Genomic DNA, 23,439 nt, shown 5'->3' with positions numbered 1-23,439 from the left:
ATTTTAAATAATTCACTATTCATGAAAAGTTTTAGCAATAGAGTAGAAGGGAACTTTGCAACATGACAAAAGTCATGTTTGTAAAACTACAATCTAAAGAGGAAAAGAGTAACCACTGAACATAATCCCAGTTACAATGTTTCAACACATTGTCCTTTTCTACAGAAATTGGGATATGTAGTTTGCTGTACATTTGTTTGGAAGTAGATAATGACGCCCCCTCATAAAAAAAAAGTGGAAAGAAAAGAAAAAGACATTGGTCTGATACTCCCTAATTTAAAAGCAAATCTCTGGTGAAACCTACTCTTACAGTCTCACCCAGAGATTAGGACACAGAGGTGCAATCCTAATTACTTGAGAGGATCTCAATTCAAAACCTGCTCAGGAAAAAAAAAAGATCCCCTAGAACCTCATCTCAACAAATTAAAAAAAAAAAACAAAAACTGTATGACAGCATGTCATCTCAGCTCTGCAAAAAGTGTAAATAGGAAAACTAGACCAATGTAGGCAAAAACATACAGCTTATATTTTAGAAATGTTGAACATCAAAGAGAAATAGAAGATACTTTAAGGTTTCTGATAAATAGGTCACCTAACACTTAACTTTGCAACAAACACATTAAAAGAACATATAAGGTTACTAAAAGAGAGAGAGATAATCGCCAAATTAGAAGAAAATGATAAAATGCATTTACTGCATTGATCCAATAATGAGCACCTGAATTCAGCCTGTGTCTAACCCCACCCCTGTGATATTATTTCGATACTAGAATCATTGAAAACAATGCACTACTATTTCTTTAAATATGGAACATAAATAGGGTGTGCCATAATTACCATAGCCTTTGGATGTTGATTAAAATATAAAAGGATTTCATGTTACCATAATTTCGGAATTTAAGGGAATTATTATTATGTAGTAGCTGGAACAACAGTACCATTTCATGACAGAGAAATGGTCAAGTTATATTACTCAGTAAAATAAACAGATTTTAAAATTCAGTATATAAAATAATTCATCATAACATTTATATTAATGTATGTAAGAAAAATATAAGAAGATGAGCCCAAAATACCAATGCATGTAATTCTAAATGCCATAATTATGAATGAGTTTTGGTGAATATTTTTAGTTATGTGAATGTAATGGAATTAGAAATAAGAAAAGCTAAAAAAATCTAAAAAATAGTATTTAATGAGTTGGAAAATGATGCCATTTGTGCCATTTATTATTTTTCAATTAACTAAATGAGGTACCATGACAAATCTCTTTTGAGTTTACAAAGATATAGTAGTTGTTCTAATTTCTCAAGAAGATCACTACTAACATGCAAGCTCAAAATGACTTTATAAATACCACGAAGAGAAACCTGAAGAAAAGGAGGATGTTAGTAGAGTTCATAAACATGCAGGGCAATTCAGTTATACTTCTCTAATAAGAAAAAAGCACTTGTAGATGAAAGGGCATTGAGGAAGTTGGAAGTAGAGGATGAAGAAAATTTTAAGAGGCAGAAATTATGGAAGTCATTATAGGGGAAAGCAAGGCTCAAGGCTGTGGTAGAAGATAAAAATATGATCTGAGATCAGATTGAATTGTGCAAGGGTGCTGAAAGCCAGGTGAAAAGATTTGTGCAGTACAAGTTAACAGTCATTGAAGGATTCTTTTCAAGAGGCAGTGAAATAATACACAGGAAGACAAACCTAACTTGAAGTCTACTGTGCTTACTCAAGTTAGTGGTAATGAAGGCTTGAACTAGAATATTAATATCGAAGATGAAAGGCAGCATCAAACTTGAGAAACAGTGAGAGCATCCATAGATATGATTTAGAAGCATGAAAAGAAATAGTTGTCCCTTGGTTATTCTCATACTGTTACAGTATCTTATCTTGTTAGCTGGTATTTTATATATATGTTTATTTGTTCATTTGAAATAGGATAGGGAAGGGGGAAAACAAGATGATGGGGGGGGAGAATTGGGACAAAAACATGGGAAGGGGTATCAATGTTTGTGAAGTAATGCACCTTCTGTCTGGTGAATATAATGGAACCCTTCTATTAATTATAATAAAAATAAAAGAAATGGATGGCAAGAATCGCTGCACTGTGGTGAGCCTGGATTATTGGAATAGCACACTAGCATACAAGGGCAATCAAAACAGATTGGAGTTTTATGGACTGAAATGGGTTTGGATATCTGGGATGTTAGTTTTTCCGAAGAATATCTGTTAGTTGGCTATTTGAAAGGTGGTTGGAAATATGGCTTAGGAATGCAGACATTCAGAGAATGTATATTGAGGGTCTCCAGTGTTTAGTAACTACCATAAACATTATCAGTTTAAAATTTACTAAAGCATGACAGATAAGGAAATAGGCATCAGGTGGATAGATGCAATGCATTTGTCATATTCACCGGATCAACAGAACATAAATAATGTTGTTAGAACAGAACAGAGGGATGTTTGGATGACATGAAAGGAAATATAAATATGAAGGTTTAAACTTACAAATAAGAAAGCATTTCAGGCACTCTATCTGGTTCACAGAAATGAAGTCTTAATTTAGAGAGCACAGATTGGCAGTATGTACATGTTATGCTATGGGAAGAGATTGAGAAAATAACAAAAGAAATATAGACAATGTTTCCTAAACTCAAGTTTAATAAATGATACCAAAGAACTAATAGGGGGACAGTTGAATCATGAATTTAGCAAGAATTGTTACTGATGTTCGAAAGTATTTTGAGAAAAAGGAAATAAGATCAGTTCCCAAAAAATCATTAAATTCTCTCTTTCTCTCTCACTGTAATCCTCAGACTTAGGTTTCCTTCATGAATTACCCTAAATTGGCCTATCTTAGTTGACCAACCATCCTGTCCAGCCACTTGAAATTAGGTTCCCCAAGCTATATTAACATACCACTCATTTCGTCCATAATCCGTGATATATTGCTTGTGTATTTACCATCTGTATTCTTCATTAGACTCACTTGGAAAATCATAAGCACAATGAGAATTTGTCCTCTACATTATGAGTTTTAGCTACACTATATTCTTACCATGTTAGTACATAGTAGTCTTTTGTATTTTTTGTGCTGTTTGTTTGGGGTTGGAGGCTGCTGTTGTTTTGTTTGCTTTGAGACATCTTATTGTGTGGTTGGTCTAGGCTAGCCTGAATCTCCTAGGCTGGTCTAGAACTCATGATCATCCTGTCATAGCCTACTTGGAGCTGAAATTGATCACAGTCATATATCAGCATACCTAGCTACAGTGGTGAACGAATGAGAAAGAGAGAATAGGATAGAGCATTACAATAGTAAATTTCTTTGAGACTGAATGGTTATAAGACATGTCAAAATGCAAAATGACAGCCTTGTTTGAGTGATTGGAATAGAGATGAGGAAGGGGGAAAACTGAGGTTATGCTTTTAGAACAAATACTCATTTTCCCAGTAAATTCACTGAGAACAGGATGAGATGAAGATGGAAAGTGTTTTAAAATAAATCTAACAAAATAAGAGAGGCACAAGTGACACAAATAAGATAGGCTTCAGATATGAGAATAGCTAGAAAGTTAATAGCAGTAATGAAAATGGCTTTTTCTTATAAAGTGAGCTAGGATTAGAGTGAGTGAGGATTAGAGTCTTTATGAGTGCTAAGTATTAATTAGTGGACTTAATGTGTAGAATGACATAGTCATATGAATTTATTTAGTATAAACTCACCAGTATTTTTAAAAAATGGTAAAGGAACAAAGGCCTTTTGTTATGTAGTTCCCATGTCTCACAATATAATTGTATGTAAATGTATTTATATTATACACACTGTTTCAACTGAAAATATTTCTTGCATTTTAAATGAAAATGGTATAAATTTTACACAGCATTCATAGATACTGCCCAGAAATAGTTGGTATAAAAATATAGTACTTTGCCTAGTATTTTTTAAATGGCCAATCATGCTTTAGATAGCTATTTTTTTAAAGATGATTAGTATAAAGTATGGTTATGAAATAGCTGAATTTAAGTTAGATATACCTCAAATATAACCTAAGGATTGGTTTTGGCTTTTTTGTGTATTTAACAGTTTTCTGGATTTATTTGTTTCTGAGTTATTACAGTGAATCTTTAAACAGTCGAGTACTTTACCTTACGATGATATTTTAGTTTCTCTTCTGTCCAGTGTTATCATATTGGTCTGTTAGGGGGCCAGAGTTTAGAATGTTATCTTTAATCATGAAAAAAAGTCTTGTCTATGTCTGTGCAAAGCTAAATTATTCCTATGGGAATCAAATGAGAAACACCAACCAAATTCACACACTATCCTTTACATCTTAGGGTTTCAGCATATGTATTCTTGGCATTATTTTCTTTTGTATCCATTTACCATCAAGAATTGAAGTGCTATATAAAAATGTGCCTTTTTCTACAAAGGTATCTGTTTTTCTTGTCAATCATTTGTTTTCAACATTGTCTACCTAAGCATCACAGTGTATATTTTAATATGTGGGTTGAAATGATGGGTCCATGGCTTCTAGGGAAAAATTTGATTTTGTGAATAAGAGGTATTTCAAAAACAATCACTGTCATTATAACCAAATTTATTAAAGATTCAGTGGTTATTGTTAATAGTTCTGATGTAGGTATAATCCTAGTATTATACAAAAGTGTTAATAAGGAGAATTTACTTCATCTACTAGAAAGCTTTGCATATGTGAACAGTTATTACCACCATGGAAGAAGAAAAGAAACACTCTATTTTCATCTATAGTTTTTCTTACCACGTGAATTGTTTCTAATCTTGCTACCCAAGAATGATCTCATTTTATTGAAGCAATACATTTCAGATGGTTGCATTTTCATTTTTCTTCAGAAAAATTTCTCATTTTCCAAATAATATATTCTCCTACACACACAGACACAGACACACACACACACACACACACACACACACAATTTGTGGTATCTTGAGGTATCTTTGAGTGAGTCAAGGCTGACATAACTACAAACGAAAATGTGTAGCGTCAGGTAGTTTGAGAATTGATCATCACACCATCATGATTAGGAATATAGTCAGGGCACAAGTTTGATTCTGTATTTTCCCTGGTGCTAGAAGTACAATCTGCCTATCTTCCCTCTGTCTGTAGAAATTCATTCTCTTTTCTTGTCTGAATTAGACTGTGGGAGAAGAAGGCACCTAAAATCTAAAAAGCATATGGCTGCATGCTCTGTACTACCAAAAGCTGAACTCACAACTCTCTTTAGAAATGGATGTGGACCAGATACTAACCCTGAGCTCTCATTCCAGTGGGTAAACCTCACAAGTGCAACTACTGTGGACGGAGCTACAAGCAGCGCAGTTCACTGGAGGAACACAAGGAACGCTGCCACAACTATCTTCAGAATGTCAGCATGGAGTCTGCCGGGCAGGTCATGAGTCACCATGGTGGGTAGAAAACACCTTTTGTGATTTTTCCTTCTCTGCTATTCTGCTTTTATCTTTTCATGTAGGCTAAGTAGCTCCCTTACCTGTGAACATACAATCTTTCTCTGTTTTAAACAAGTTGAGATCACATTAACATTGTATGGGATTATCTTCTCAGACACTTGAAATGAGCTAAGCTTTGGAATATATTACAAGCTGTCTTGAGCAATGTTACTCCCAAATTCTTTCTGATAAAAATGTTTTAATTAGCATAGTAATGGTCAAACTTGTTTGAATATGCTTCCTTTTCTCTTGCATTTCTCTATCCTAAAGTTAATTGGAATAGGATTGTAGCATAGATGTCTGCAGGTTTCCTAAAAGAATGCATTAGATGTCCATTATTTCTTTTAGGGAGATGATCAGTGATATAATTGGAATTCTTTCAGCCTGTATTACAATTTGTCTGGGAAATAAGTAATTTTGCTTTCTACATGTGTGAGAAATCTGAAATAGAAACCATCTCTCTCCATTCAAAAAACATTTTCGAAACAAACAATCTTGGTTTTCACAACCCATGACAGCACATGGGAAGGTAATTCCTATTGAGCTAACCCCTTGATTATGAACTAATAATCAAGCTTCAATCAAGTTTCAATCAAGTTTTCAAGTTTTAAAATGATATTTTATTTTGTAAACAAGCAAAGAAAGTTGTAGATTTCAGTTCTTTAGATTTGTAGTGCCTATCCTTTACTGATTGTATTTCTATACTGATTTTTTTAGTCATATAAATATACACAAAAGTCTTAACTTATTGGTACATTTATATATGTAAATATAAAATGGCCATTGCTAGATGGTATAGTTTGCTTTACACTTTAAAAATATAGAGATAGCTAGATCTAAGAATGATTTGTGGGGCTAAGATTATTTTAGCATAGTATAAACTACGAAAGTGCTTATTAGGTAGTGATGATTTGTTGTTGGGTTGTGAATTTTAAATTCAAAATATTTATTATGCTAAATAATTTAAGCATATTCTTACACTGAGAATAGGTTCTATACTATAAAAAATCTGATTTAATTCCATTTGTTGTAATTGAGTCCATGTAGCTTTATATTAACATTTTTGTAAACTTTCTATATTTCAACTCAGTAAATTTGATATTGCAAACTTGCATGATATGATGTATGAGAATAGTGCAGGACCCAGAGTACAAAGATTTTATAAAAATATAGGCCTTGAGTCCAGTAGCCTGTCTGGCTATCTAGTGTCTAAGTGTATTGCTGAGAGATTTCCTGTGAGAATTAAATGTGATTGTATACATAATAAATGTATACCCACAATATTTCTATAATTAGATTTATAGGTATTAATAATAGGTAATTGTTATTTACCATGTTAACTTAAACATGAAGGGCTTCATTTGCTTACTTAGAATATTGTTTGGTTTAAATTGCTGATTTAAGGGTAGCTGGAGGCAGCAAGATGATGAAGGTTTGGGAGAAGAGATGTGACGGCATAACAACCAGATTTTTCCACATAACGTTTTTCAGTTATAGTTATGGCATTTGATTAAAAATGCAAAATCTATTAATCTATTAATATTAATTAATTTATTAATTAATCAATTTTGCATTCAGTTATTTATGGAGTTTTAGAGTAATATATACTATAGTAAGAGTCTCTGTCAGAGAGACATTTATATTGTCATCATGAAGTAAGGCATAAATAATCAACCTTGATCTTTTATCAAATTGACCATGGAATTAAGCTTATATTTGGAGGAAAGTAAAAGATACGTCTTGTAAGTGACTGTAGTTTCAGTACAGTTCTATTCCTAAATTGCTGAGCCCATCACATAGAGTACTAACAGTGGAAGACAATGGAAGCAGGAAGAAAGACATGGATTCACTTAGCAGAGAAGTTGGGATCACATAAACAAGAGGGCAGGTTTTGGAATTTTGTATTGACTTGAATATTTGTTAAAGTCTATTTGTTCCAGCACAGTATTGCTACTTTTTCATGCTATATTTTTGTTTGTTATAATAATAATTTGCAATCATTAGTCTACTTCCACTTTCATTAACATACTTAATAGGAAATCAGCTGTGTTTGACTACATGAGGTAGGAGTGGGTAAATATCAAAGAGAGAAACCATGGGTAAAAGCTACTAGAGGCCATCATTAATCATGTTCCATAGTCATGGCTTGACATGTCTATTATTTTTTTTTTTTGCCAGTCCTGGGTTTGAGCTCAGGGCCTGAACACTGCCCTTGGACTTTCTCAAGGCTAGAGCTCTACCACTTGAGCCTCAGCACCACTTCCAGCTTTTTTTCTATGTATGTGGCACCGAGGAATCGAACCCGGGTCTTCATGCATGCAAGGCAAGCACTCTACCACTAGGCCAAACTCCCAGCCCCGACATGTCTATTTTTAAATGGCTACAATAAATCCCTATTTATCCTTTCTTTCTTCTTATATCTTTTTTATTTTTTTCATTTGTTGACAATATTAAGAGTAGATGGCACTATGACCATCATTTTGATCTGTGATTTTTTTTTTTTTTGGTCAGTCATGAGGCTTGAATTCTGGGCCTGGGTGCTGTCCCTGAGCTCTTCAGCTCAAGTCTACGGCTCTAGCACTTTGAGCCACAGCACCACTTCTGGTTTTCTGGTGGTTAATTGGAAATAAGAGCCGCTTGGTCTTTTGAACCTCAATCCTCAGATCTCAGCCTCCTGAGTAGCTAGGATTACAGGTGTGAGCCACTGTGCCCAGTGGTCTGTGAATTTTTTTTTCAAGGCTGACCTAATTGTTTTTCTTGGCTCCTCAGTTCAAATGCACATACATCTCCATATTGACTCTGAAGACTTCATTTAGAAAACATTTCTTCAGGATTTGCTATTTGCCAAGTTGTGTGGACCATTTTTTTGTTTATTTGTTTGTATCTAAGAGTATTGTATGTGTCCCAGGCCAGTTTCTAATTCATTGTGTAGCAAGTTAGCCTTGAACTTCTAACCACCTGCCTCAGCCTCCCAAGTGTGGAGACTACATCTAGTGTCTGAGGAAAATTCTGGAGATGCAAAAGAGGAATGAACAGAATTTCTTTTATACACCTATATTCTGCTAGGAAATGCATTCACTTCAAACATAACAAAATGAAGTGAAGCCAACGCTATAATAAAGATGTGTCCATTAAACCAAGGCTTGGGTTAACCCAGTGGAGTAGTCAAAGAAAACTTCTCCCATATATCAGTGTACAATATGAGCATGAGAGTGAGTGAAAATTGTATGTAACTGACAGGACACAGTGATGTACATTCCATGCAGAGGAAAGTCGTGAACTAATAAAGATTCATTAGCAGATTTTTTGATATTTGTAATTCAAATTAAAAGAGTGATATAAAATAAGGCAAGTTATTATGTTAAAGTATAGCCTTTCTTTTAATCCAGTGATTGGATTTTATAGTGCATTAAATAGGAGCCAGTCAGTCATCAAATGAAAATATGACCAGTATAGAATTGACATCTATCAGGAGCAAATGGTATGAGTGAGAAGACACTGCAAGTGATAATGCCGAAGAATACTGAAGAGGTACAAGCAGGTAGTGGCAAAAGTTAGAGATGTTGACTGAATTAGAAAAAAAAGGAAGTTTTATGACTTCTGGTGTAGGAAGTAAAGATAACAATAAATTGGTTTTTATGGCAGATTATTTATCTTAGTTGAATGTTATCTTTATGCTCATTTTTCAAGTCTGTTCAGCTTGGGAAACAAGCTTTAAAAGCAAACTATGTAATTACCTTTTCCCTTAATGCCTGAAGTCAAAACTGAAATTGTGTAGCCAGAAAGATAACCAACTTTAAAGCTACTATATCTTCTTAGCTTTGTACTTTCAGTTATTTGGGGAAAGAGGGTTCTTTTTGTGCAAACAGGGAAATATTGTAATTGGGAACCTGCAAATTTTTCATTTGCTTATTTCATTTATTTTAATAAGTGACATATTTCCTTCATTCAGTCATATGCTTAACAGCCACTGAATGTGACACTTCTCATATAATAGGTAGAAGAGGCACAGTCAAATGAAATGCAATTTCTAGTGAAATAGAACAGGAAATGAACAATTTTTTAAGTATCCTTTGATTAGTATAATAGGTAGGAGTGAAGGAACAGATACCTAAATCAGACTGGATATCCAGGGAAATTTCAAGGAAAGTTATGTAGAGCTCAGTTTTGAAAAGTTAAACTGACAAGCTAATTAGTCAAGTGTTTCATTCAGAAATGAAAGTATATGCAAAGAAATAGTAGCCTGGAAGGTTGAGGACCCACAAGTAGCTTTGTTCAACTGGAAGCCAGTTTGGAAGATGCAAGAAGGTGGTAAGGTTAGAGGAAAAAATTCTGGACAGAACAATGGCCTGTTTTATATTTAGTAAAGAATTTTTGTACTTCAAAACAGAATTATATTATTATTATATTATTATTTTTATTGAGAGGAATATACAAAAAAGACTAGAGAAATCAAGACACAGTTGAACTTTTTAGGAGATTTTTGCTATGATCAAGATGGCTTTAAAGTAGCCTTGAATAGAAACATTAGGTAATTGAGGGCAACTGCAGATGTAGAGTCTAAAACACTATACTTCCACATTTATTCATGTGGTAGAGAGTAGTAGAGTCAGGTATCTGGCCAAGGTAAAGAAATGACTGAATGATGTGGTAGATGATGGCGCCATCCATTGGGGTAGAAATTAGGAAATTTAGAGAAAGCCTGTGAGAGGAAAAGGAAGGTTTCAGTTTTTGAAGAACTAAGAAAAACTATCTTGGAATAAGCTATTGAGATAGATCTCAAGAGATCTTAGTAAAAAAGGAAGGAGGAGAGGGAAGGAGGGAGGGAGGGAGGGATGGACGGATGGAAGAAAATGTGCTAGCTATTATTATAACAGTAGTACCCTATGGAAATAGGTTTTAATAAGGAGCTTTAGTTCATTCTAAGTTACTGTAACAAAATGTGGGAGACTAGGAATAGGAAGAAGATAGCAGGGAAGGTCTAGCCTTCCTCTTCTATAATAGTGGGCTTTCTAGGAACTAATCTACTCCTAGGAGACCTAACCATTTTTGAAACACCAGCACAAATCCCTTAGCAATTGCCATGTCCCCAGTGACCTTACACTGGGGTGAGATCTCTTGAAGGTCCCACCATTTTCCATTACTGTTGCACTGGGGACCCTGTTCTAGCACATGATTGATTGAGAAAATACATCATGTGCAAACTGGAGCATAAGGCAATATGCGTAAATAGTAAATATATAGTGAGCTATCACAGAAGTCCAGAACATACCAAGTGGGGAAGAAGCCAGGAAGATAAGAACAGTGCCAGGAATATGGGAACAGTTACTTCATAGAGCCAGTATTGTAGCACCATAGTCGTCAAGTAAATAACAAATAACTGGAAAGATTTTTGTTTCTAGATTCAGCAGCATAGAAAATAAAAGTTTTGACAATAGAAAAGATTCTGTTTTTCTCTTCCTTCTCCCTTGTCATGATAACAAGACTTGCCTCCTCCTTTAGAGAACTTTCTCCATTGTATACACCTATGTGGAACTGTCAGTCCAGTTAGCCTGTCCCCTTCTGTCCAGGGGCACAGGGGTTGGGGTAAAAACATGTGACAGGATCTTGATTCTTCCATTTATTTCTACTTGGAATTTGAATTTTAAGTGGATTGTTTGCTAAATATAAATAAAGCTATGTCATCTTATTGGTTTTTTATTGTTCTTTTATATATACTAGGTTGATCTTAAACTGGAAATTCTCCTGCCTCAGCTTCCTGAGTTCTTAGGTTATAGGTGCATACTATCATACTATCATATTCAGCCTAATGTTCTCTTTTGATTCTACCTTTATCTTTTCTGTATAATGAAATAATGGCATAATGCAATAATACATTTTTATTTTAGTTACAAGTTCAGATAATGTCAAAAAAGAAACAAATGAAGATATCAGTGCAGGGGTTTACTATTAACTAAGAAAATTTTCTTATTGTTAATGCAATCGAGATACAAAATATCTAGAGAATGTTTTCGTGTTTGGAGGATGTATCCAAAAACATTTTGTTGAGTTATTCCCTGGTTCAGGAGAGCAAAAAATAATATTAGATCTTTAGGAAAAGCTTGTTTTGTCTTTCACCCATGGCAGTCCTTACAAACATGTCAACCTGGGTTACAAGATATTCAAATATTTCCATAGTCTCAAAATATATTTATAATAAACAATATAGCATAGCCTAGAGTCTGAAGCCAGACTTCTGGTAGCATTCTTTACTAACCAGAGATAAACAAAGAAAAATTACTTAAAGTTTGGAAGTCTTTGTTTCCCCATCTGTAAAAATAAAGATGTAATAGCTTCTATATCACAAGGATTGCATAGAATATTAAATGTAAACCCTCCAAAAAGCACTTAATGGCTATGATTGTCAACATGGTAAAAGCAAAATTGACTTTTGACACAGAGGGCTGTTGTTGCAAAGTAGAATTTAGACCAAAGCGTGACAGAAGCATTGTTTTCGGAGTATATGAGCTTCACTGAACTTGGGACAGATCATCTGAATCGAGGTGGATGTGGTGTGGAACGGTTCCCACGCCCAGGTTTCGTTTTGAGTATTAAGTGTGTGCAAATAAGAAAATTCAGGGTGAGACTTACAGCAGAACTGCCAAGTTTTAGGCTACTCATTTCAAAACTAATTAACATATTCAATATTGGGGGCAAACCCTATTAACCAGTTTTGCTGGTTTTTAGCAAAAATTAACATTTTTTCTTTCTAATTTTTTTTCACTTTAGATATAAGTTAGTGATATTTTCAACTTTGCTTCATGTATCAACTACTTTGTAGCTATTTGCAGTAATGAAGTAAGTGCCCATGAATCTTACCAGAGCAAAGGTTAATATCTCTGTCTCATTACCTGGTTTTCCATGAGATTGCTATCACTATTCTTTTCCTCCTGGTATCTTTGTCTGAATTCTATGATCAGCCATGAAAGTTGGTGTGTTTGGTCACTATTAGTTAAATGATTATATAATATGTTATGTAATGATTTTGGATATGTTTCCCTCTTGATAATATCATGAATGGCATCAGCATAATAAATGATCTTCATGCTTTCTTATTCTAAATCTCATCTTGGAATTTATTTCTCCAAATCAACATCCATAACTTGCTATTTGGAGTCAGAGTATCTCTTATTAAAATGTAAGTTAATCATTATCTTTTTCTGGCCCAGCAACTAGGCTAACCAAATCATGGAGTGGATGTTGATTTCTTTAAAGATGTGCAAATTAGGAAAACTTTTTTTTTCAAGAAAACATTTTTGATACTGTTTTTTTCTTCAACATCAGCACCCTGTATTGGCTATTAAACAGGTCACTTGAATTGTGCATTCAATTCTGTTCACTTTCCTCTTTGCTTTCTGATTTTGTTGTCAGCCAGTAGGGCCTCCTTATAAGTGAGAATGGATTGTTTTCCACACCATGGGACTGTGTTGTACAAACAAAAGGATCCAAGTAAATCATTTGACCTGTATGCTGTCAAATTAGAGTACCTAGTAAATGGAAACTTCTAGAATTTACTACGAATAATTTTTTTTAAGAAACTGATATGCTCTTGTCTAAGAAGTTGCTCTGTTAAATTTAACATCCGTGGACAGAATTCCAACTTAAAAATGCCTTCAGTTTCTTGAATTTATTCATAAACGTCAGCACTTAATGTCAATATCCAAAGACCAACATTAGCCCACAGTAACTTAGATGAATAGAATGACTAAGGAACCACATTAGAGTGTTTATGTCAGGTAAATTAGGATTAGTAGTTTAGAGTGCCCATGTGCCAATTTAGAAATAGATTTTTTTTATCCTGCTATAGAGCTCTTTTGAAAATAAATTACAATCTTAAGGCTGTCACAGTTTACTATGCATAGACATGTTGAGAATTGGATCTTCTTCATGAAGGCTTCTTTGTGCAGGTATTTAAACTACTGCCAATATGGCTAGCAACTCATCAGATAGAAAATCTGCTGCAAGAAAACAGATGGAGAAAATTGTCAAATATTGTATTGTTATTCTGAGTGTGTAGCTAAGCTTTGCTCCAAAACAAGTTGACTTTCTTACATTGTCTGAGAAAAATAAACTCCCAAAGCCTTAAAATAGAGTAGTCTTAAAGAACTATTGATTTTAATCAATGTTAAAAACACTTTCAGAGAAGATGAGAAAACAAATGAATGTGCTTGTCACAAATAGAACAGTTTATGCCATTGATCTGAGAGAAACAGACTTAGAAACAAATTGTGTGTGTGTGTGTGCATGTATGTAGTAATATTTTCTTTGACAGAAGAGGTTCTTAGCTGCTTTTATTCACGTGTATGAGCATATGTTTTCTTTAACACATATTGGGTTGACAGATCCAGCTGTGTATCTTTCAAAATGTGTAAGAAATTATCAGATCCAGCTGTGTATCTTTCAAAATGTATAAGAAATTATCAGATTGCCTTTTTATATGGTCTCATACAGTACCTCCTATGGAAGATTGTAAGGAACAAGAGCCTATTATGGACAACAATATTTCTCTGGTGCCTTTTGAGAGACCTGCTGTCATAGAGAAGCTCACTGGAAATATGGGAAAACGTAAAAGCTCCACTCCACAAAAGTTTGTGGGTAAGCAGCACAAATACTTTCATTTCTTTATAATGAGATGATTTTCATTTAAAAAGACAAATCCATATGTTAGAAACATATATGGTGTATTTCATATATGAGCAACACTCCTATCTCTTTTCCACATTGTACTTTTTTACTTTGTGATGCATATAGGGAGCTTTTTTCCTATGTATATTACACACACGCACACACACACACACACACACACACACACACACACACACACACACAACAGAAGTGACCAAAAGACTGATAGAAGTAAATCACCATCTCAAAAAATGTGATTATAAATAGTTAAAGACATGTAGAAGTCAAATATTATTTTAAAATAACTATACAAAATAAGTATGCCTTAGACTATTGACTACTTTTGTAATTTGTTTTAAATTTACATTAGTAGCAGGTTTGGTTTTTTGTTCCAGCCCTGGGGCTTGTACTCTGGGCCTGGTCGCTGTCCCTGAGCTCGTCAGCTCAAGACTAGCACTCTACCATTTTGAGCCAAAATAGAGTCTAGCAGGTTTTTGACTGATTTCTTTACCCCTGCAAATTCTTTTTAACATTTTATCTAGAATTTAGAGATTTTTTTTTGAAAATTCTGCATTAGAAAATAATGTGATTATTTACATTCATTCATAGTGTCTTTCTTATATATCTGTATTTTATACCTCAATCCCTTTTTGTCCCAGCCTATGATTTTGAAAAGATAAAATGCTATATATGTATATTAAATTTTTATATATTGATTATTTCCAAGTCATGAAATGATTTTTGAAACTCCCATTGTTGGCAACATTCAAAATATGTGTTGGAAGTCACAGGGTTTCTCTTAAGAATACAAAAGTCATCTCTATTTTTATAGAATATTTAAGACTGTGGATAAAATAGTTGAACATCATTTTATATGTTTTATAGTTGTTTTGCAGATTCTATCAAGGATAAAAACAAAGAGAAAGAAGATTAAAATAAATTGTCAGATTCTCATGTTAGAGCATTGTAAGACATCCTCCTTAGATGATTGGGTTAAAGTCTTTTCTTTGGTTATTTCAACAAAGAAAGGGGAATTACAGTCTATTACTCTAATGAACACATTGGGGTTTCCTTTCAAACAAAAAGTGAAGAATTAGCAAAATATCACACTAAGCCCAGGTAGCAGGCTAGGCTCACATGACTCAGACTGACATCAGAGGATCATGGTTCAAACCAGCTTGGGCAGGAAAGTTTGTAAGACCCTTATCTCCAATTAACCACTAGAAAACTAGAATTGGTGCTGAGGCTCCAAGTCGTGGAGGGCTAGACCAGAGTGAAAAAGCTCAGAACCGCTGGGTGCAGTGGCTCATGCCTGTAATCGTAGCTACTCAGGAGGATGAGATCTGAGGATCATGGTTCAAAGCCAAGCTGGGCACAAAAGGACCTGAGACTCTTATCTCCAATTAACCTCTAGAAAACAGGAAGTGGGGCTTGGCTGAAGGGTAGGGTAGCCTTGAGCTGAAGAGTTCAGGGACAGTGCCCAGACCAAGTTCAAGCCCCATTACCCACAAAAAAATAAAATATAAAGGGAAAACAAAGAAAGAAAAAAAGAAAAATAAAAAGCTCAAAAGCAGCCCCCAAGCCCTGAGTTCAAGTTACACAACTACAAAGACTAGCAGGGAGTTTAGTGAGAACTCCTAGGAAGCTAACAGTTTAAAATCTGAGATTTTACCAACAGGCCTGCTTTTTCTTTTTGTTTTTTGTTTTGTTTTGTTTTTCTTAAAGGTAGGAAGAAAACATTTATTTTAAAACTGATTCATTTATGAGAATAATTAGATAATTATTTCAAACTAGATAATAGTGCAGTTGGAAAAATAAGAAAATTGTGACTGTACCTTATATCCCAAATTTTATAGTCTGTTCTTTGTAAGACTTTTGTCACATCTTCTATGACTTAGGCTTGCCACTCTCAATTTAGTTTAATTACGTTACATACAAAAGAGGAACAGAGTTTTAGAAAATTATAGTATGATTCTTTTTTTATTCTTTATTAGCATTCATTAACTATACAAGGAGGAATTTCATTTTGACATTTCCACACATGCATACAATGTATTCTTATCAATCTCCCACCTCTATCACTCTCCTTTACCCTCCTCTCCTCATTCTAATACAATCTCAATCTGCTTCATTGTTCTATTTTCATACTTGCCTACAATCTATTTCAACCATATTCATTTTCTTTCACCGTCATTAGCCTTCTTCCTGGTACCCACACAACAAAGGTTATTTCTGTTTCCCCTCAACACAACACCCTGTTGATCAACAGTCTACATGTAAGTTATTTATGCTGCTTTGATAAATAGTTGAAGTGTAACTCAAAATTATTACTCCTTGATGTAGGCACCAGTGGCTTACACCTGTACTCAGAGGCTGAGACTTGAGGATCATGGTTTGAAGCCAGCATTGCTGGAAAGTCCATGAGACTCTTACAACTAACTACCAAAAAGCCAGAAGCAGAGCTGTGGCTCAATTAGAATTCCAGCCTTAGGCAAAAATGCTCAGGAAAAGTACATAAGCCCTGAGTTCAACCCTTAGGACACACACACACACACACACACACACACACACACACACACACACACACACACACAAATTCACTCTCTATTTTTCTTTTTCTTCCTTCTCTTCTTTGTTTTCTCATAAATAATCCATTAAACTACTTAGGAGAAATATTCCTATTATATGAAGAAATTATAACATCATTAAAATTTTATTAAGCATTTGAGAATTTTTTTTGTGTGGGTCTTGGGGCATGAACTCTTTGTGCGCTGTCCCTGAGCTCTTCAGCTCAAGGCTACTGCCCTACCCCTGAGCCTGGGCATTTTCCCTGAGCTGTTCAGTTCAAGGCTACTGCCCTACCCTTGAGCCAAGCCCCACTTCCCATTTTCTAGAAGTTAATTGGAGATAAGAGTCTCAGCTCAGGTCCTTTTGAGCTTGGGCTGGCACTGAAATTTGATCCTCAGATCTCAGTCTCCTGAGTAGCTAGGACTACAGCCACCACACCCAGCTTGAGATTTTTTTTTTTTTTTTTTTTGCCAGATCTGGGGCTTGAACCAGGGCCTGAGCACTTTCCTTGGGCTTTTTTTCTCAGGACCAGTGATCTGCCACTTGAACTGCAGCACCACTTCCAGCTTTATTCTATGTAGGTAGTACCGAGGAATTGAACCCAGGTCTTCAAGCATGCTAGGCAAACACTCTACTGCTAGGCCAAACTCCTGGCCCCCGGCTTGAGATTTTTATGTAGATTCTGTCCTAGTACTATTTAGCAAACTTTAGCTACAATATTGTTTTTTCTTTTAAAATAAGACATTTCCATCATGGCACAGATACTATAAATCCGTTAATTCATGCCTCTCCATTTAATACTGTTCTTTGACCTATCAAACTCTCTAGGCCAAGAATTTCTGGACTTAATAAAAAACATCTATGTGTCTTTTCCTCCCTTTCTTGGGCAGTTTAGATTTCATGGTTTATCACTTTGTCATAGTTTATCACTATCTTGCCAATAATCTCAATACCTTTACCTTGCTCTCTCTCTACCTTCTCATGGTGAAATCTCATTGTCTCATGCATCTGAGTAAGCGACTCTTCTATATTTATATCCTATTCACTAGGACTTTTGGAGAAATTCCCATAGCCTTAGGAATCATTGATCTCAATTATGTCTGCTATTATGTTATGGAGTGACTTTTTCTTTATTTATCCCTGAATAATCTGAGCCCTGACTATGGATTTTCAAACATTCTGTGCTCTCTGCACATGATGTCTGCTTTCTGTCCTTGATAATGTACAGAGCGACTAAAATGAATTAGAATAATTTTAGTATAATATTATTACCAACTCTCTACGATATGTGCATCCACATAGATATTTTATTTTTCCCTTATTTCAGTGAAAGAAATATCCTTTTTTCTGGATAAAGAATAGTTTCTACATTTTGTTCAAATTATCCTGTCCTGACCTCTCAACCCACATTATTATTATTTCTCTTTCTAATTTGCCTATTAGCCTTTATTCATTTAATTGATACATTTTTCTAATTAAAGCAAGCAAGCAACAACACAACTTATTTCAGTCATACCTTGCCTTCTGTCTACTACCACCTGCTTTTACTTTCTCTTCAAAGGTGGAATATTTAAAAGAACACTTTCTGTGCTTTTTTTCTGTTCATTTCTCAGTCCAACTTGGCTTTCATCTTCATACTACACTGAAATTATTCTCATGAATACCACAACTCACTTCTACAGTGTCAAATCTTGACCCTGTTTAGACTATGTCTCACATAAATCCTAGAGTGCATTTGCCATTATTGAATAATGAGTTTTTTTGTTTTGTTTTGTTTTGTTTTTGTTTTTGTTTTTTACTGAAAGGCACTATTTTCATTGCTTTCTGCAATAGTTGTCTGTATGTGTTTTTTTTCCTCTAAATTCTGTGACTATTACTTACCATTCAGCTATGCATATGAGACAGAGTACAAATAAAGACTCTTTTTCAATTGCCTACATATCTTACTGACATAAGCTGAAAAATGTATGCTCTGTCCTCCAAATTTGAAACATTAAGGTTAATATATGTTCAGACACAGATTCTTTGGTACTCCTCACTAGACTATAACATTATGGACAGAAGTACACCCTGCTACCTGACTTCTGGTTCTATCTATTACCAGAAAAAGTGTAGACATTTTTCTCTTCATCATATTTGTGTTTTTCTTTTACATTGCACCACACACATGGCAAATAAATAGTAGTGTCTTGGACATGCATCAGGCCTAAGTGTGTGCTAACCAGTCCACACACTTAACACCAGAAGAGTGGACACTGTGAAGAGGATAGCACAGACCCTGGACATATACTGTGTTGGTGGAGGAATTCTGGTGTCTGTTTGCCCTCTGTTCTGGATAATGAGTTAGATATTTAGGGTTCTCTGGCCCTGCAGAATCCTTTCTCCAAGAAGCATCAAGACCAAGGGCTTTCAAAACCGACTTCCAAGTACAAGAATCCTAGTTAAATTTAAATATGGGTTGGCATATAAATATGTTTCAGGTTCTGTTTTGATCCTCTTCTATATACTTGACCTATTTCTGAATGGTATCATCTACACTCAGGTCTCAGAAGTTGCCTTCTGTCAGCCGATAACTGTCACATCTGTATCTAAACCCAGATCTCTCTCCTTGCAAGACATATGTATTAATCATAGTGCTCCCCAATGTATCCTCTCTATCTCACTATCATCAATTAAGTTTCCTAGGCCAGAAAAAACTGTTTCACACTTCTGCCTCTCTCTCTCTCTCATCATCATCTATTTCATCATTTTATGTAGATAATCTCCAAGTTGCAACCGTGGTATTCTGTAAATTTTTTCTATATCATTTATTTTCCTCCATTTGCATCACACTGAACTAATTCAGGACACCATGATCACTATAGCAACTTTCTTAGTCCTCTTGTTAAATAAATTGGGGTAGTTCCTTGTGTCATCTCTCGGAGTCTATTGCTGTTCAATGATTTCAGAGTTATTTTATTTGTCTTACTCAACTGTGTCCACTCTCATTCATGTTGAAGTGTAAGTAATTTGCTGACTTACAAGTAATTCCCTCCTGTCCCTGCCTTCCAACCAGCAAATCTATCTCCATATTGCTTCCTCTAGATTTCTAAGGTTTTCTATCACACTCTTATTCCTCATGGCACTTACTTCACGAAAATTTTCTTTACTGTCATAATACGAATTAAATATTAGGAAATTCTCTTACTTCATCCTGGTGAATATATACCTCCTATCAACATTATAGTTTAATCTTTCTCCTATAACATACTAAACAGATCACAATAGGAAGGATTGATGTATAATCTCTACTTATCAAAAACAGTAAGAAAATAACACATTGTCTTAGTGGTAATTTTTTTTTTAAATATAAACTTCTGACATCTAGAAATGTTTTGGGGAAAAAATTACTTCTTTCTTTAAACACCAAAACTATCCCAGATTTTATGTTCAAGTACTATGTGAAAATAAACTACTGGAGTAAAAATTGTGTTTATTGATGTAAATGCCTAAGAAAAAACTACATACTTTAAACAAGAAAAAGTATGGAAAAACCAAACAATGTGTGCACTTACTAAAATCACATGTCTATAAAAAGACATGAAATGAGAGAAATAATTTTTTCAAGAAGCAAAGAAATATATAATTTTTCTAAGCTCATGAGCAAGTACTTTTAGTCAATCCCTAATTTACTATTAAATTGCCTTTAATTGCATTCATTTTATTAGGTGATATAGCATTTAAAAATATTATAACAATGACGTTTCAATTCTCCAAATGACAACTAATTGTTCTGTAACTGGTTTAAAAATAACAATTAAATCAACCAAATAAAGATTACTCAAAGGTGAGTTAACATAGACTACAACCAGATCTCTCTTCCTTTTGAAATATGCAAAAATAAACATGGTCTCTGACTTATTTTTATCTGGCATTTATTCTTTCTTCTCTAGACTCTGAATTTCACACAAGTAAGAACTTTAAGGGAAAATGAAAATTGAGAGTGGGATGCATTTGTTCTAATGACATTAGAGCAAGTACAAATGGCTTATTACTAATAATCTTTTTTGTTAAGAGTGTCAGGGAGTCTCAGTAGAAGAGCCTAAATATTTAAATGAGACATTAATATGGAGAATTGCCGTCATTATCTTTGTGCTTTTATTTTTTATTTTTTTGCCAGTCCTGGGCCTGAGCACTGTCCTTGGACTTTCTCAAGGCTAGAGCTCTACCACTTGAGCCTCAGCACCACTTTTGGCTTTTTTCTATGTATGTGGTACCGAAGAATCGAACCCGGGTCTTCATGCATGCTAGGCAAGCACTTTAACCACTAGGCCAAACTCCCGGCCCCATCTTTGTGCTTTTTTATATTTTTTAATCCAGTCAATGTCCATTGTAATGTCTTTTCCTTTTCTTATTTATTTTTTTTTATTTTCTCCACCTCTTCCTTTTAGGGGAAAAGCTCATGCGATTCAGCTACCCAGATATCCACTTTGATATGAACTTAACTTATGAGAAGGAGGCTGAGCTGATGCAGTCTCATATGATGGACCAAGCCATCAACAATGCAATCACCTACCTTGGAACTGAGGCCCTTCACCCTCTGATGCAGCACCCGCCAAGCACAATCGCTGAGGTGGCCCCAGTCATAAGCTCAGCTTATTCTCAGGTCTATCATCCCAATAGGATAGAAAGACCCATTAGCAGGGAAACCTCTGATAGTCATGAAAACAACATGGATGGCCCTATCTCTCTCATCAGACCAAAGAGTCGACCCCAGGAAAGAGAGGCCTCCCCCAGCAATAGCTGCCTGGATTCTACTGACTCAGAAAGCAGCCACGAGGACCACCAGTCCTACCAAGGAAACCCTGCCTTAAATCCTAAGAGGAAACAAAGCCCAGCTTACATGAAGGAGGATGTCAAGGCTTTGGATGTCACCAAGGCTCCTAAGGGCTCGCTGAAGGACATCTATAAGGTTTTCAATGGAGAAGGAGAACAGATAAGAGCCTTCAAGTGTGAGCACTGCCGAGTCCTTTTCCTAGACCATGTCATGTACACCATTCACATGGGTTGCCATGGCTACCGGGACCCACTGGAATGCAACATCTGTGGCTACAGAAGCCAGGACCGTTATGAGTTTTCATCACACATTGTTCGAGGGGAGCACACATTCCACTAGGCCTTTTCATTCCAAAGGGGACCCCCATGAAGTAAAGAACTGCACATGAAGAAATACTGCACTTACAATCCTACCTTCCCTCAGATATTGACACATTTTTTAAAAAAATATTACTGTCAATAATTCTTATTTTGTGGATGCAGTGTCATTTTCTCTGCCTAATTACAAAAAGGAAGAAAATGGAAGAGTAAAGGGATGGGTATATTGTATCCTGATAGCTTGCTTTATTTTATGGAAATGGAAATTTAAAGCAGTTCTGCCATGGGTAGATATTAAGGCATGTCATGCTTTGGGGAAAAAAATGTAGTTGATTTATATGGATTCACCTAAGCAATTCTAATTTGCCATTGATGTTCAGGATTGTGATTGAAGACAGGAAAGCTTGGAGTTTTCTGGGTAGAACTTTGGCAATTTCAAATGGTATAAGTGATTTTACTCTTCAAAGAAGCTCTTGTTTCAAAATGTAAACCAATCTTTTATTCATTAGATATCATGGAACACAAATTCATTGTTATTTTCAATGATAACTGCTAGAACAAGTTGAGTTGTTGTGGGTTCTATGTTTACTTCCCCTACGGAATTTGTAACTCAGTATGTTTTACACTGTACCATAGAGCAAAACTTTTAAACTACAAGTAGTTGAGGATAACTACAAGACACCTGAGGTCCTTTGATCTTATTTTTCTAAACTTTAAGCACTGTTTTTTCCATAGTTTTGATGACTGGCATTTTATAGACAACCTTGCAGCCTTACTTTTAACACCTGTAACATAGTATTTTTTAATGTAGTTTTCAGAATAACATATGGTCTAAGAGTGGATGAGAAGCAGTAGTTTCAGGAGGGAATTCTACTTTTCATAAATTTCTTTGCAATTTTTGTTTAAAGTTGTAACATGATAGTAGGTTACTTTTACGTATTTCCTTCTAACACTATGCTTACAATTGTCACTTTATCAGCATTTAATCAGTGTTAACAAGTCAGCAGAAAAATATAATGAGGCTACCAGTAAAGAGAAAACCCACCTAGTAATCCTTTGATATTTCTCTTCACTCATTTTCTTAAACTGTGACCACTCAGTGTTCCGTTCATTGTCCATTCCTCTTTTACATGTGGAGTAGATTATACTCAAAGTCTTATGATAGGCTACTTCTTTTGGAATGTCCTCAGAGAAACTGCTAATTTGACCTGAACATGGTAACTTGAACCTTGTAAGATTTATTGAACTAGGGCTATTTATTTTAGTATTTCTTCAGGAATGATATTCGCTTCTTTTATTGCAGAGAAAAGGGAACTTCTTTATAACCTGCACATTAGACTCTACAGATATAACAAAGAAACAATTTTGTTTTTCTCTTACCTTTCTTAGAGCCTAGAATATGACAGAATCATCAAGCACATTTTTTTCTGTCTTAAAAATATTCTGCTCTATGAATCCATATCAGATCTCAACCCTGTAGTAGAGAATGTCCCATCTTTTAATTCATTTATGACATTTTTATGTTTCATATGCCGATTCTAGTTTCATTTGAGTGGGTGCTTTGTTTTATCTTTTCAGTTCAGTTGATTCAT

At 34.9% G+C, this 23,439-nt stretch overlaps 1 protein-coding gene across 1 annotated transcript in view; it reads left to right on the top strand.

The window, feature by feature from the left end:
* Ikzf2 (IKAROS family zinc finger 2) overlaps positions 1-23,200 on the top strand; it is a 146,553-nt gene extending 123,353 nt beyond the window's left edge. Inside the window, exons 5-7 of the mRNA XM_090354755.1 lie at positions 5,303-5,440; positions 13,973-14,116; positions 21,145-23,200. Of these exons, the coding sequence (XP_090210881.1) occupies positions 5,303-5,440; positions 13,973-14,116; positions 21,145-21,869 (1,007 nt within the window). The 3' untranslated portion in view covers positions 21,870-23,200. The remainder of the gene's footprint in view (positions 1-5,302; positions 5,441-13,972; positions 14,117-21,144) is intronic.
* Positions 23,201-23,439: the final 239 nt, after the last annotated feature.

The sequence above is a fragment of the Megascapheus bottae genome, chromosome 21, assembly GCF_031878675.1.
Source record: "Megascapheus bottae isolate mThoBot1 chromosome 21, mThoBot2.hap1, whole genome shotgun sequence".
NCBI lineage: Eukaryota > Metazoa > Chordata > Mammalia > Rodentia > Geomyidae > Megascapheus > Megascapheus bottae.
Note: the sequence above shows the minus strand (reverse complement) of the source record. Positions and strands in the feature narration are given on the sequence as shown.